At 43.3% G+C, this 15376-nt stretch overlaps 1 protein-coding gene across 4 annotated transcripts in view; it reads left to right on the plus strand.

The window, feature by feature from the left end:
- The window catches only part of PHACTR2 (phosphatase and actin regulator 2), a 245001-nt gene extending 230161 nt beyond the window's left edge, over positions 1–14840 (plus strand). For all 4 annotated transcript variants that reach the window (XM_014605548.3, XM_019488385.2, XM_019488384.2 and 1 more), the window contains 3 exons: positions 2150–2287; positions 6419–6495; positions 13210–14840. In XM_014605548.3, the coding sequence (XP_014461034.2) occupies positions 2150–2287; positions 6419–6495; positions 13210–13225 (231 nt within the window). In that variant the 3' untranslated portion in view covers positions 13226–14840. The remainder of the gene's footprint in view (positions 1–2149; positions 2288–6418; positions 6496–13209) is intronic.
- Positions 14841–15376: the final 536 nt, after the last annotated feature.

Consider the following 15376-nt stretch of genomic DNA (forward strand, 5'->3'; position numbering starts at 1 on the left):
TGGGACTTTGGCTGTGGACACTTTCCCCATGCTGCTGGTGAGAAAAGTGGCAGCAGCAGTAACCGAATTCTAGCACCCACCCACCCAATCACCCTTGACCTGTGGTAGATCATTCTGGCCCACGGTCAGAAAAGTTTGCCTATCCTTGATCTAGGGTATCTATACACACACCCATTTAAGTATATGTTTCTGCACACTTCTGCACATACAGATATCACCTAGAATTAATAAGATATGTGATTATGAAGCAGCAGGCACACAAGTCCCCAAACTCAGAATTTTGCCTATATTGCCTGTACCCAAATGCACATCAGGCAGGTGAGAGCTCTTTTTAGTTCTCCATTACATGAATAGAAACCCAGATTTCAGTTATGGTTTAGAAGTCCAGGAATCACCACAGCAGATCAGACATAAGGTCAATCTAGGCTAGTATTGACCGAGATCAATTATAGATTAGCCACTCAGTACCAAGTCTTCCTTCTGGTGGCAGTGATCTCTGTCCTTCTAACCTTAGGGAGGCCTGACTTGTCCTATTCCTCTGACAGAACATGCTCCTTCTCCTCTGTTGCTAGGGCTCTATATCTGTTCTCCAGGCAAGCGGCTGCAGGTGAGGATGAGAACTTCTGCTTGCTGCCAGAGGCCACAAGCTTCCAGCTTCTAACTTCCTGGAAGTCCATTTCCTCTTTCTTCTCCAGCGCTGCCCATGGCACCCCTTTCTCTTCAGTCCAAGAGGTCTCCTCCAGCATCAAATCAATGAACTGCTCATGGCAGAGGATGTTTCAGAGCCTCGCCACCTCCTGTAGCTCTCTGACCTGCTCCCTGAGGGAAACCCCCAGGAGGCACTGCTCACATCACAGGCAGTCCTCCCACCTGTCTGTCACTAGAAGGAACCTGCCAGCCACAGTCCTCGCAGCACCAAACCAGGACCTGGGTGGAAGCCTCAATAGTGAGCAGTCCTGCCTGAACAGACACCTCACAGGTGGAAGCAGAGGAAAAGCTGGCAGTGGCACTGGCTCTGGAATTGCAATGTCCTTCAGCCATCTTTCTGGATCTCTTAAATCCATTACCTAACTCTTCCTGCCTCTCTCTTCAAGGAGACCTTCTGTAGCAAACTCCCTAGTGCTGGTGAAGTCACTCTGGGGTCATCTGTAGTAGCCACCCTCAAGCACACTGGAAACCAAGGTGCCATGGGTAGGAAGCTTCTGGAGTACCTTCTTTGTCACATTTCTAGGTCGGCTTATAAAAAGCAATGGGTAGGCACAGCATGCCTGGGGCATGCCTTGTTGGGGAGCGAGGATGGTCCCTGCTGAGAACACAACGTAAACATACCCAGCAAGAATAGAAGTTCCTGCCTTACCTCACTACTAGCTTTTGGCAAATCTTATTTGTCTACTCTCTAAAACAATACCAGTCTTTTCAGTCTTTCATCTTCTGAACCATCGATCATTCTTTGCACTCTTCAGTTCTGCAATATGTTTTAGAGGCAGGAGGACCCGTGTTATAACTGAGAATTTGAAATGCTGCCAAACTTACAAAAATACAGGCGTAGTGGTAGTATTTTGTTAGCTTAATATGACAGCCCTTAGTTCTAATTAGTTCCTTTGAACCCTGAGTGGGGTGACTGTAATCATTCAGTTCAGCATCATAATAATAAAGACAGAATCTCTGATTCACATATGTTTTAAGGGAAACAAATCTTTTAGTTTTTAGTTAAACAAACCCATTAAAATGCTGTTCTGTTTTTTGGAGGGTTTTGTTTTGCTATGGTTTTATTTTATTTCATTTTTATTAAAAACTAGGTGATTGTGTAACTGCTAACACAGTCTCATCTACAGGCCAGTGAGGGGAAAATGCCTACTGCTGCAAAGTAAAATGTAATGTTCCAGAGATGGTCTGTCAAGATGTTTGTGACCTGGCTGACAAAGATTTTTTTAAAATTATTTGAAGAAACTAGGTCATGCTGCTTTCCAGTGCCTGTGCAGTTCTCCCAAGGCAGAGCCTTTTTTTAGACACCTGAAATTGACCCTGTTCAGAAATACCACTAAAGTTCCCTGGAGGTTACATTATACCCCAAACTTTATTTTTATTTTTATTTTATTTTATTTTACTTTGGCTATTACACTGACTGTTTTCCACTTCCTGTTCACAGCTCAGTCTGCGGCCCACAGTTGCTGAGCTTCAGGCAAGAAGAATCTTACGTTTTAACGAGTATGTGGAGGTTACAGATTCCCCAGACTATGATCGCCGTGCAGACAAGCCATGGGCCAGGCTAACCCCCGCAGACAAGGCAAGCAGTAAATACCAATTACTGTATAAGGGAAATTTTTAGCACTTTAACTTTCAGAATGTTTCTCTCCCATCTAATTCTCAGTCCTTCCATGCTGGCAACACACATTTTCTAGAAGCAGTGAGATTGGACAATGCATTCATTGTCCACAGCTAGCAGAACCCACTCAGGTGCCTGTTAGAATTGCACTTGCCAGTTCAGTTTTGGCAATTAAGGGCTAAATATCTTTCATTTACAAATTGTTCTGAAGTAATCAGCAGTTATATATGCACACCCTTGAGTTCAACCAAAGTTTCTGTAAAAGCCTGCAAACTGGCCACTTTTACAGCTCATTAGAGTGAAGTGTATTCTTAGAGGGATAGGTGAGCTCATGGTTATATGTTGGCACCTTCATTACTATTGTCAGATGATCAGCTGCATGCATTTTGCCTTCCACTCCCAAATCCTGTGTCTTTACCCCATAGACTAGTTACATAGTACATAAAACTTAAATGAATGAGAAGAGAGTCTGTATCAGAGGAAAAGGTTTTCCATGCCAGCCACAGATGAAAAGGGTTGTTTTGCACATGGATGCCATCCATGCATGTTTCTGTGCAATGGGGCATCTGAGTTTACTCACTGCTTTGAAAACAGGCCAGCCAGACAACTTCAAATGAGGAAAGAGCTGTGACTTAGAATACTTTTGCTTATCAGCCTGCTTAACTTTTTTTTCTGACTAGAGCTCAGGTTAACTGGTTTTGGTCAGGGTCTGTCTGTGCCATATATTTGGGGACCCTGAAGATGGGTACATCTAAGCCTGATGAAAAGGGGAACAAGAACTGTCACTGAATAGGCTGCCACCCATGTTACTACAAGTCTCAAACTTGTCTGGTGGTGACCATACTTCTGGTTGCATTTCCAGGCCCATGACTCACCTCCTTTAATTTAATTTCAGTCAGGCTCATAACCTCACTTGGAACCACAATTCCCAGTTTGGGTAACCACTGTCATACTGCATCATAATCTCCCCAGTTGGTTTCATGGATGTTACACAGCAGAGAAATCAAAACTAAGCCCTATGAGGATAGCCACATAGGAGGAGTGGTCACCCAATGCCATCTTCCGTCACTATGAATCTGAAAAGAATGGCTGGATGAACTATAAAATGATTCATATCCCCTTGTTAGCTTATGGAGGCAGCATCTCAGAATCAACTGCAACATAGGCCACTGAAAAATCATAGAGAATCCTCAAAGACATTTGCTGAATAGATACCGAACTGGTATGAAAAATGCTGCTTCCATGCCATGAAGGACTACTGCTGTTGACTATGTCTAAAATGCACAGAGAAGGGGGTATGTTGAATAGATTCATGTAAGGTTGGGGAGGAGGTGGAAGGAAAGCACACCCTGAACGTTGTATTGTTTATTGTACAAAGGCAGCAAATGGAAAGGCTGAGTTATGCCATTAGGACTCTGAAAAGTTACAGTTTGACCATTTTATTGTTGTCCAAAGTGTTTCTTTCAGGAAGCATGTTATTCTAGTAAATTGCCAGTTCCTCTGACTTTCTGGAGGGAACTAAATGAAACATTTTGTTTGCTTTTAATGACACATAAGAAGATTTTATTTTTTTAAAGTACACAGCTCTCCTGTTCTTTTTTCCTACCCCCCAAGAAAGAAATTGGCAGGACTTGTATAGTAGTAGTAATAGTTGGTTCTTCAACCATTGCCTTGGGACCACATTTTATAAAAAATAGAAAATGTTGTATCATCTATATAGGCTATCACAAAACATACTTAGATGAGTCCAGTGCTTTTTAACTGAGGACAGCTGTCTTCACTTACATGTCCACAGTGCAGATAGCACCTCCACTGTGGCAAACTACACTAGTACCTGGCATAGATAGCTGAAATCAGATCATCCCATCACGTAGACAAAACCAAGAAGATCAGAGTGCCACATTACCAATGAAATAAGAGGGACTTGATGGTTGATAAGCTTTTAATAATTGTCAATGGAGGTTTTTCACATGGGCTAGAGGCAGAAATTACACATAAAACAGTATAAGTGTTCAGAAACCAGTTCAAATCTGTAACACAACAGAAGTTCAGTACACATAAACCGCTTTCAAAATGGCCAAAACCAGTTTAATATAAACCTGGATGGTAGTATCAGGCTTAACTGATTTAGTTTAAATCAGTTTATTGAACTTCTGTCCTAGATCTTCTCCAGATTCAAGTTAACTCATAGTCTCCTGGCATCCCAGGATGCTTTGTACCTCCTCCACAAAACTCTGCCTCTCAGGGTGGCTGAACTAGCCTTGGCCCAAGCTGTCTAGTCCAGCCCAGCAAGGAGGCATACTCTAGCATCCCCCGGCTTCTGGCCTGGGCCACTGAAAGCATGTGACTGCATTTCCAGAATGGAAAGTGATGTCTGTTCACTTGGTTATTGGTTCAGTGTACACAGTTTAGACTAACCTGTGAATGTTGAATAGGTTCAGCTGTGGGCTTTTTGACTGTCTGTACATAGTCCTGCAAGTAATCTGCTCATTTCTGGCCTAATAGTTGAGAGGCACTTACCATCTGAAAAAATTTTTTTAGCTTCTATCCATTTTATAATGAACAGGTACTCACAGTGCCTGTCTTCAATATAGGAGGGGGAGAAGCTCAGGCTGGGGTTTGCCCAGCCTGAGCTTCCTCCTCTCCCTTCCCCCCCTACCCATCATGAAAAGCCAAGGGAGGGAGGCTGCAGACACACAGCTGGTTCCAAACTGGAGCTCGATTTCCCACCCACCTCCTCTTTCCCCCAGACCCAACAGAAAATGTCTGTTGGGTTGGGGGAGGAGGGTGTTGCTGTAACTCATGGTACTCCCTGTGAAGTGCCATGAGTTATAGCGGGAAGCTGCATGTCTGTCAGCACCCAGAGACTCCCAGTACTTGTTCTTCTTCCCCTGCCTCACCTGGAGGCGTACTCTGTAGGTCAAATTGAAACACATCAGTGGGAAAGAAACACTATACCAGTTTTGTGGGTTCACAACTTTCTTGTCTCAGCTAGCAATATGACACATGCTTAAAAATTGTATTATATCTGAGCTATACTTCTATCACTACGATTAAAGCAGCCTTGTGCTACATATCATTGGGTGTTAATCAAGACCAGCTCCTGCTGAAACATAAGTTTTATAATTTATAAGTCACAATTTTGGTGACATTGTGTAATATTATCACACTGTTACGCTGCCCTATCTTGAAAGATATGCATTCTTAATAAGATGCCTTTTTCAAGTATTATTGAAGTGATATTGCTTCTATTTAAAATAGTGAAAGGGAAGGGAGAAAAGAGAGAGAATAACTTGTATCTCACTGAATCATGAGGTTATATAATGCATGAGGGTATATAATGTCATATGTTGTAACCAGAAGTCTTTATAGTAGTACCTGTGCGTTTAGAGCGCTGACCTTTTAGAAAATTATATGGCTTACATGGTGAAGTAAATTGATTGCTACTTTTTACATAGGCAACAAGAATTGACATTTTGAAGTGTGTTGAATTTCTGCTGTTCTCTTATCTGCCAGCTAAAAACACAGGCCGGGAATGTCCAAACACTTCATGTCATTTTACATAAAATTGATCAAACTGAGTGACTAATTTCCATTTGAGAAGTAACATTCATCTTGCATTCCTGAACTCATTTCTCCAATCAGGAGATACAGGAAGCCTGCCGTCTGCACAATTGCTATGCATGACAGGTGACTCATCTGCCCCTCCAGGGCTATATACTGTGATAATCTGTTTGCAGATGCATACTAAACAGGTGGCTGTCAAAGGTGACAGATTCCCTTTCCCTACTTCCTTTGTAGCAAGTGCCATATTTCAGTGGGGATTTTTTTTCTTGTCCTAAGAAATTTTCTAATGTTAAAAAAAAAAAGTTTACTTCTCCAAATAACCGTAATTAAAAGAGTCATTTGTTCTGGAATTAAAAGTATGCAAGAATTGTGGAGTTATTGAATGAACTTTAGTGAAAGGTGAACAGAAAATAATAAAGACTAACATACTCAGCACTCACAAGGAGTAAATCCTTGTTTCTGTATGTTGCTTTCTAAGTTTTTACCTTCCTTATGTTTGTGTGTTTGCTTTTTTATTATTGTTAGGCAGCAATACGGAAGGAATTGAATGAATTTAAAAGCACAGAAATGGAAGTACATGAAGAAAGTCGACAGTTTACAAGGTAAGTAGATGTACCTTTCCCAAAAGGCCAAAGGAAAATAACCATGATATATGGTAGGTTTGGCCCTTCCAAGATTGGCAGTGGTTCCTCTGCAACTGATTATTTGAAGCTTTTCAGGCAGGATTTCTCATTTTTGCTGATTAAAATCATAGAGATTAAGCACTGGATTGGGCAGAATGGATCAAATTCTAAATGGGAAAGATTGTTTTGAAATCCAAAAAATAATCCTTCCACACTGATTTCATTGAATTCAGCATAAACCAGATGAAATTAAGAACCTGCATGTGTGTCAGGCCTGCTCCCACAGACCATTAGGAGGTGCTCTCAACACGAAAATCAAGACAGTGGTCTGGCAAACTTCACAAAGTTCTTCATCAGTCTGGCAACTAACAGAGCTGCATACCCATTTTATTCAATGATGATTTAATGCAGAAACAGCAGAGGAAGCAGAGGCCAAGACCCAGAGCATCCATCCTTTCATGGCAATGCCTATTGCACTGGTCACATAATAAGGCTGACTCACTTTCCTGTCCTACATATCTTTTCTTCCTGGCTGTCCAGTGGCCTAGCTTCAAGAGGCAGGGAGGAAGGTACTCTTGGTCCTGCTCATTCCACAGCCTATTGGTCAGATCATTTTCCTAGGGTGTAGGAGATGTGGGTTCAAACCCCCACAGGGTGAGGATGCAAGGGTGTCTGAAACCTATGTTTCCCATGTCTTGGGAAAATTTCCTAACTCATAAGCTATTAAGCTAAAAGGCAGAAGAGCCCTTATTTTCCTTTCCATCAGACAGGTGCTGATCTCTTTTTTACTCCATGTTTCAGGGACTAAACAGATGTATGTGCCTTCTCAGGTAGAACAGGATTGCAACACAGTGGCCATAGGAGATCCCTTCTGAGCATGCCCAGAAGGACAAGTCCAGTTGCACAGGTTGGGGTAGAATCTAAAATTTTTATAAATGGTTCTAAGTGCCATTTGCATGTCTAATTTTAGGCTGCTAAGTAGCACTTAGCCACCAAAAAGGAGAATTGATTTTGAGTCCAGGTCTGGAAAATCACTATCTTCTAAACCCCAAAGTGTGACCTTTGGACCAAACGTAGACCAGAAGTCCCTTTGATACAGCTAGTGGCCAGTAGTATATTTTTTTCTGGACAGTTACCAAGGGTTCCCAAAGTTTGACCCACAGGCTAAATGCAGCCAACAGGTCCCTTTGTGGCTGCCAGGACTGCCCCTTTGAAATGGCTCTTCAGGGGAAAAACTTTGGGAATCCCTGGTCTAAACCCTATTTACCCATCCTACATCTAAATGATGCACAAATAGCTCCATACCTGCAGTGTTTGGTGCTTATAATTTGGGATTCTAGTTCCACTTGTGGTGAAATAGCATTGCCACGAACGTGTACTTGATAGAAGTAAAAGGAAGGAAGAGGACAATGACCCTCACACTTTTTAACCCAGTGGCCAGTACACTTACCCAGAGACTGCATCAGACCATTTTTTTCTGACAGTTAAGAAACTCTGTCTTCATGGTTTGCACTAGGACTTTGAAATTTGGGAGCTGGTTATTCCTGAGTTCAGAGAGATGTTTCCTATTGCCTTCCTGAAAATTAATGTAGATGTGTCCAAGATGAAAGATGTTGAAAGTAGTCATTAGCAGTCTGAGTTAGGCCCGGTTGAGCATTTCATGCATGGTGATGGGCTCCCCTCCATCTTCTACACAGAACTTAACCTTCAGATGAAACAAGGGAAACACGAATCTGGAGCCTTTCTTCCCTTCTTGCCTTCTTGCAGTTCCTGCCACTGTACAGCAATTAACTGTAATCATGTGATTAAAGACTAAATCATAATATATGCTCACAAGGGGGCATAATGTAGCTTAGATCAGGGTATCAAACTCATCCAGCCACGTGAAACTGGATGAGGGTCTCTGGGCTAGTGTGTGGGCAGGATTAGGCTGTGCTGCGGGTAGTGCATGCCAGCCCCGTTCTGGGGCTTACACTGTAGGCAGCATACAGAGAGACCACTGCACAGGGTGCCCCATTGGACTGGCCCTGCTCACTGGCTCTGGATCAGGCCCCAGGTCATCTGGGCATGCTGGAACCAGCACACATGGCTGGGCCACCAAGGCGCTGCATGAAGTGCACATCCCATGACAGCCCCCTGTGCCCTGGGTAGCATCTGCGACATCAGGTCCAGCCCACACCCCACAGGAGCAGGGCCCGTGCATGCTGCATACAGCACATGGGCTAGACCTGGCATCACAGGTGCTGCACGCTAGCTCCAGAATGGCCTGATCCATCCCAGCTCCAGAGCTACCACTCAGGATCAGTCCAATGCAGATGCCAGATGCAGCATGTGTGCTGTGCTGGGCACCTGTGCTGCATGCAGCACCCACCATGCCAAGTTCAGCCTGAACACCAAATTGTCTCCATATGTCACATGCAGCATGCAGGGTTGGTATGAGACCCACAGGCTAGATCATACAGCTCCACAGACTGCATCCAGCCTTGGGACCATATGTTTGACACCCTTGGCTTAGATGAACAATATTACTCAGATTAATAGAAAAGTAGCACTGGGAGAGACCTCTGGAGGTCATCTATTCCAACCACATGCTTAAGGCAGAATCATTCTATCCTATTCTATCTAAACCATCCTATGTAAGGATTTTCCAATTATTTTCTTAACAGTATATGAACAACCCCTTTGCACTGTTTCCGGATACAATGCCCAAGAACCTCAGAAAACAACATCAGTTATTACAGGTTACATTTCCTACTTTCTAAGCACTTGATTTTGCAACCTAAATAATATTTTTTTACCCTTTGTCTTTAAAGAGAAGCAAAAAAATATTATTATCCATTTTGCAGATGGAAAAACTGAGCCAGGTTTTAAGAACCCAGATGAAACCAGGATTAGAATTTAGGATTATCTGGAGACAGGGGCTTCTTTTAAGTACAGATTCAGACAGTTGGGTCAACTATATAATGACTATATTACCATTTGTCTCCCTATGCCTTCATCTCATTATAAGCCACTTAGTCCCCAGGGCATAAAAAGTGTAATGGGAAATAAATTTCTGAGAGAGAAAATTCTGTGACCTAAACCAGGATAATGGGGATGCAGCTCCTGGATTTAAATCATTGCAAACTGTTGAATTTCATTGCAGGCAGAGCACATATTTGAACAGGAGACACCAAAAAGTAACTTGGAAGGGTTTCTCACCAAAACCAAAAACTGTTGTTGGAGACAGATAACAGTAGGAGGCTTGGGAGCTGGACCTAGGAGTGTGAGGGGATCCATGGCTACAGATGAGGGAAAGAGCAAAAGTATATTTAGAGGAGGCGTTTGGAGCCTAGGCACCAGTTTTACCCATAATGCCTGTAATCCATGGCTAAGGACAGACATTCAAAAAGCCAGAGCCTGAACTGATTAAATCTTTGCAGGTTAGTTTATCCTGCCTAGACTGAATCAGTTTGCAACTGTACAGACATTCCCTCTAGACTGAGGAAATGCAGGCACATGCCTGCAGTTGCTCAGGCCAAGAGCCAGGAGGCTTTAGAGTGCACCCTTGGTTGGAGGGAAGCTGTGCTGGGGCGGCGGGTGGGACTGGCCAGGCTAGGCCAGGCCAGGAAAGTAGCCTGAACTGAACTGACCAGCGAAGTAGTTTAATTCCACCCCACTCCCTATCCCACTGGCAGGGATCTGAGTCGGGGTCAGTCAGGCGCTCCCCCCTTGCTGCTGCAGTGGTGGGGCTGGGCACAGCCAGACTCTGGCTGGTATGCCCCCTGAGGCAGAAGGGGCAGGGAGGGGGGTTATTCCCCCCTCTGCCTCCTCTGCCCCCGGGGGACCGTAGCTGGGATCTGCCTGCCCCAGCTGCCGGTGCTTGCTCCCTGCTTGGGGCAAGTGGCAGAATAAGCCCCCTCCTGCCCCTTCCGCCAGACACCAGAGGGAGGAGAGAATAACCCCCCTCCCTGCCCTCACCTAAGGGGCCCTGCTGGTCAGGCTCTGGCTGCGCCCCTGCCTGGCCACTGGAGTGGCAAGGAGGTAGGGCCCTTGATGCGGGCAGCAGCCCCTGGCACCATATCCAGGGAGTGTGAGCTTCTTCCCAGCAGCAGGCTGCACTATAGGGTGGGCATTCCCCCACTGAGAAGGGGCTCATGCTCAGGGAAACCATGATGGGGCTGCTGCCCCTGCCACAGTCGCTTACCATCACCGCTCCAGGGAGTGGGGCCAGAGGCCAGCCAGCAGGACCCCTTTAGGTGGGGGCAGGGAGCGGGGTTATTCTGCCATCTGCCCCCAGGGCACCGCAGCAGAGTTTGCCCACCCCAACCGCCACCTCTGCCGCCGTTTGCTCTGTGCCTGGGGCAAGTGGTGGAATAAGCCCCATCTGCACCAGATGCCAGAGGCAGGGGGGCAGGAGGGGGCTTATTTTGCCACTTTCCCTGGGCACAGAGTGAACGGCAGTGGTTGGGGAGGTCAGACCCCACTGCAGTCCCTCGGAAGCAGAGGAGAGAATAACCCCGTTCCCTGCCCCCAGCCTAAAGGGCCTTGCTGGCCAGCATCTTGCTCCACTTCCTGGAGCCATGAAGGGGGAGTGACCACGATGGGGGTAGCAGGGGGAAGGGTAGGAGGGGGCTTATTCCACCTCTTGCCCCAAGCAGGGAACGAGCAGTGGCAGTTGGGGTTGGCAGACCCGGCTGTGGTCCCGCAGGGGCAAAAGGGGTGGAGGGGGGAATAACCCACCTTCCTGCCCCCTTTGCCTCAGGGGGCTATGCTGGCCAGCATGTGGCCATTCCCAGTCTCACTGCTGCAGCAGCAAGGGGGGAGCTCCTGGTGGACCCAGGCTTACATCCCTGCTGGTGGGACAGGGAGTAGGGAAACCTCCTCACTGGCCAGTTCAGTCCAGGCTACTGCTTGGGCTGGCCATGCCCCCACTGTTGGACAAGTCAGCAGAGAAATGCGGGCTGGTACTGGGGGGGCAGCGGGCAGGAGGGAATAAACTTCTTCCCTGCTCCCTTCGGGACCAGTGTCCGGCCAGACCCCCACCCCTACCCATCCCTGCCCTGGCTGGGGACCAGAGTGGCAGGGGCCAGCCCTGCTCTGCTGGAGCAGAGAGCCCAACCTAGAGAGCATGCTGGGATGCTGGGGGACTGTTTTAAATTAAACCAGGAAGGGGTCTGGGACATAAACCAGTTTGACCCAAATCAGTTAAGTTTGATACTACATTCAGCCAGGTTTATCTCAAACCAGTTTGGGCCATTTTGAAACTGGTTTATGTGCACTGAATTTATGTTCTGTTACAGGTTTAAACCAGTTTCTCATCACTTAAACTGGTTTATGTGTAATGTCTGTCCCTAGCCCATGAGTCCAGCCAGACAAGCTGCATAAAGAATAGTACGAGGAATTGCTGCATGAGAAATAGCAAGCCTGAAAAGTATCCTTCCTCATTTTCTCTGATTAGCCTGTGACAGAAAGAAGTGATTATGCTGAATAAGCAAAGAAATGATAGAGCAAAATTATTGTTAGTAACAGCAGAACCAGCCCCCAGACATTGAGAATCACTTGCAATGCTGGAGGTAAGAAAAGAGGTTGAATCTCCATGATGCTCTTTTGTTAAAAGAAATATTACTGATGTAACTCACTACTAACCTTAGAGTGGAAAAGCAAAAATTTAAATTTAGCTTAATAGAACCATGGACAAGTGACTCAAGAGCAGAGAATAAATTATTCATTTAAAAAAAATGAATCACTGAGAAAATACAAAGTAAAAGTGATTTGCAGCGGCAGCTGGTCAGAACAGATTTACTTATGAAATTATTGGTAGGATGAAAAGATAAGGGAACTGTTTATTATAGCTGCTAATCTGTTTCCACAGCTTTCTAGCATTGCCCAAATTCGATACTGAGCTGTAAAGAAGGCAGCCTTTGACATTTATTTGTCCATAGTGTATTATAATGCATAAGGATTAAAGCTTTCCCTTTGGTCCTGATATTTATTTCTGTTTTCTCACGTCATTTCTAATGTAATCCCAAGAAAGTAGATTTTTCCAAAAAAAAAAATCCAAACCTTCAGACTTGGGAAGGTGATAATAGTTAATATTTATAAAATGCACCTAATAATAATTAATGTATCACTACTTTTAAAACTCCTCACTCTCGCACAAGATTCATCCTTAACCTTTGCAGTTGTTAAACATCATTCTGATCAATACAGATTAAAAGCGTACATCCTCCTTTACAAGACAGCATATTCTTCCAGTTGTTTATATAGCATGTGAATATCAAGTGTTGCATTTTGCCCTTGTTTGAAAAATTCATATAAATATGAAGTGTACAATATCATGGTGGCTTGCTTTGTCTTGTCAGGAAATGTCTCCATGTGTCAGAAAAAACATACATGATTTTATCTACCCAAACTGAGAGATTTTGTCTCCTTTGGATGAACTATTCATAATATTATTTTTAAAGCAGATGCTTCTTTCATTTTTTTCATGGGTGTGTGTCCATGTCAAACAATTTAAACCAAACTTCTTAAGTCTGATGATAGTTTCATAACCTGGCATGGGGGCTTGTCTTAAATTTTAGTTGGCACAATTTACTGCTGCTAAGGAATAACTGTGTTAGGTGAAAGAAAATAAACCAGTGTCAGGTCATTGTCAGGTCCCATGCCATTACTGAATGAAACAACATCTTTGTATTTGATTTCCTATTTCAGATTTCATCGCCCATAATTATTTGACAGTATCCTTTGTTTCATATACTAATTTCCTTTGGGGAAATCATTGCGTCCTGAAGACCTAAGATTGCACTGGAACTGGATCGAGTGTGAATGTGTGTTGCAGCTTATCCTAAGGTTAATGAAGGATGTGGCTCTCATCTTCATCACAGAACCAGAGTTTTGACCAGGAGGAGAACCCAGATAAAGTATTCCTTTTTAACTAACCAGCGTTTTGATGGTAAGAGAGACTGTCTTCCTGTGACAAGCTCACGTGGATAGTCAAATGATTTTTCGTCTGAGGTTGATGAGACAGAAATTGCTGAAGACAATCGTTTGGCAGCCTGTTGCCAGGCACTCATCAGACTTTATACCATGGTGACTGAGGGAAATTGTGTGGAACAGGAAGAGTGAAAGAGAGTGAGAGAGAGAGGGAGTATGTGAAAGAGTGAGTGAGACTTCATGTGTCAGTTAACAGAGAAAAAGTTAGATCAAAGGTAGCAAATTCTTTATGGAACAGTTTTAATGATATATTTGGCCAGTGGGAGGAGAAAGTTTGTAAATCCAAGAGCTTGAGCAACTGCACTTGTGTTTTTTGAGAGATCTCAGCCTGTCTCACCAAGGCAGTAAACCATCAAGTCCTAATTTCATAAGTACTTTAGCGAAGTACAGTCATTTTTGTGGTGCCAGTGAACCCAGTTGCCAGAAATTACTCTTGGTATAATTCAGATGTATTTTTTAAAATTCTGACAAGCATGCTTGAAGAAAATACATTGAATGCTCATATAGAATAGCTAAATATGCTTTTCATTTTTAATGCCATTATACCTTGGATCCTCCCTGATTATGCATCAGAATTAAATGGGCAGGATTATAAGGACAAAATGTGATGTGATGAGTGCAAAGAAAGGATTCAGGTTTAAAAACACTCCTTTGTCTGTTGCTCCACTTACTGCCAAAAAGGTGGTACGAGCCTCTGTGGCAGACAGTATCGACAATCGTAACATCATTTGAATCCAAAACTGAAATCAGGCATAAATTTCCTTACACAGTTTAGGCAACCACTTCTTTAGTTTAAGAGCTGTGTTAGATGAATCCCTTGGATTGCTTCTAGAAAGAATTAACTTGTGGATCAATGAGTCTTCAACAAGGGCCTTGTAAAGGCTACAGAAAATCCTTAAAATGTCTACAGCCTATTTTTGTTGTGTGTGAAGAATGCTTATTAGCTCTGCAATTTTTTTATACTATCTTGGAATTGTATTTGTGAATACAGTACTATTAAAATTAAATGGTATGGAGTATGAAAGGCAATATGTGCTTTTGTTATGTTGCCCTAAGGCCAATTACAAGCCTATGGCATTGTTTACACTAAGAAATTCTCTGTCTTATATAGCACTTATTTATCCTTTGATTAATGTACACAATGATTTTTCTGGGCCTGGAATTCACATAAGCATACATGTAATGCAGTATTACAGTATATATACTATTTATCCTTTTTAATGTGTGTACATATTACAATTTATTTTTGTCTTTCATGTGCCCTGTTTAGTTTCTAATTATGAAAAATGAGTATTTTTTTCAGGCAATAAAAGTTCTGTGTAGAGTGATTTTTACCTCAGAACCTGTAACAGATTCTTGTGGAGTGTTTTTAGTTTATAAACTTAAAGATTATTGTTTTAGATGTCAGCCTAAAGGCGGGAATGCAATTAGATGCTAAAATTAGATTGCACTCTTTACTGATATTTACAAGGCCAGGTTTACGTAAATGTGATGGATTATTTTAGTAAAGAGCATTCAAGTAACAGGAGGGTGCTTTTCATCAGCTGGCGTTCTATTTATTTTTAAATAGGTTGATGCAAACATTTTAAGGAAGTAGGTTGATGTGACCTACAGAAGCACTTATTATATTTTATGAAAAACCCTACAGAATCATGGGTATGAACCCCCAAAATGTCAGTAACCTAGTGAAACAACCAATTATAAGATTGCAGAAAGTAAAAATAACATCATTCCACCTTTAATGCAGTCAGTTAGATGCTTTAAGAACAATTAATAGGAAACAATTTAGGGTCTGCAATGTCGTCATTTTGTAAACGGAAAAGCATCATTTTTTACATCAAGGAAATAATGAAGATGTATTTGCTCACACTAACTGATAGAGAAA

The sequence above is a fragment of the Alligator mississippiensis genome, chromosome 1, assembly GCF_030867095.1.
Source record: "Alligator mississippiensis isolate rAllMis1 chromosome 1, rAllMis1, whole genome shotgun sequence".
Classification (NCBI taxonomy): Eukaryota; Metazoa; Chordata; order Crocodylia; family Alligatoridae; genus Alligator; species Alligator mississippiensis.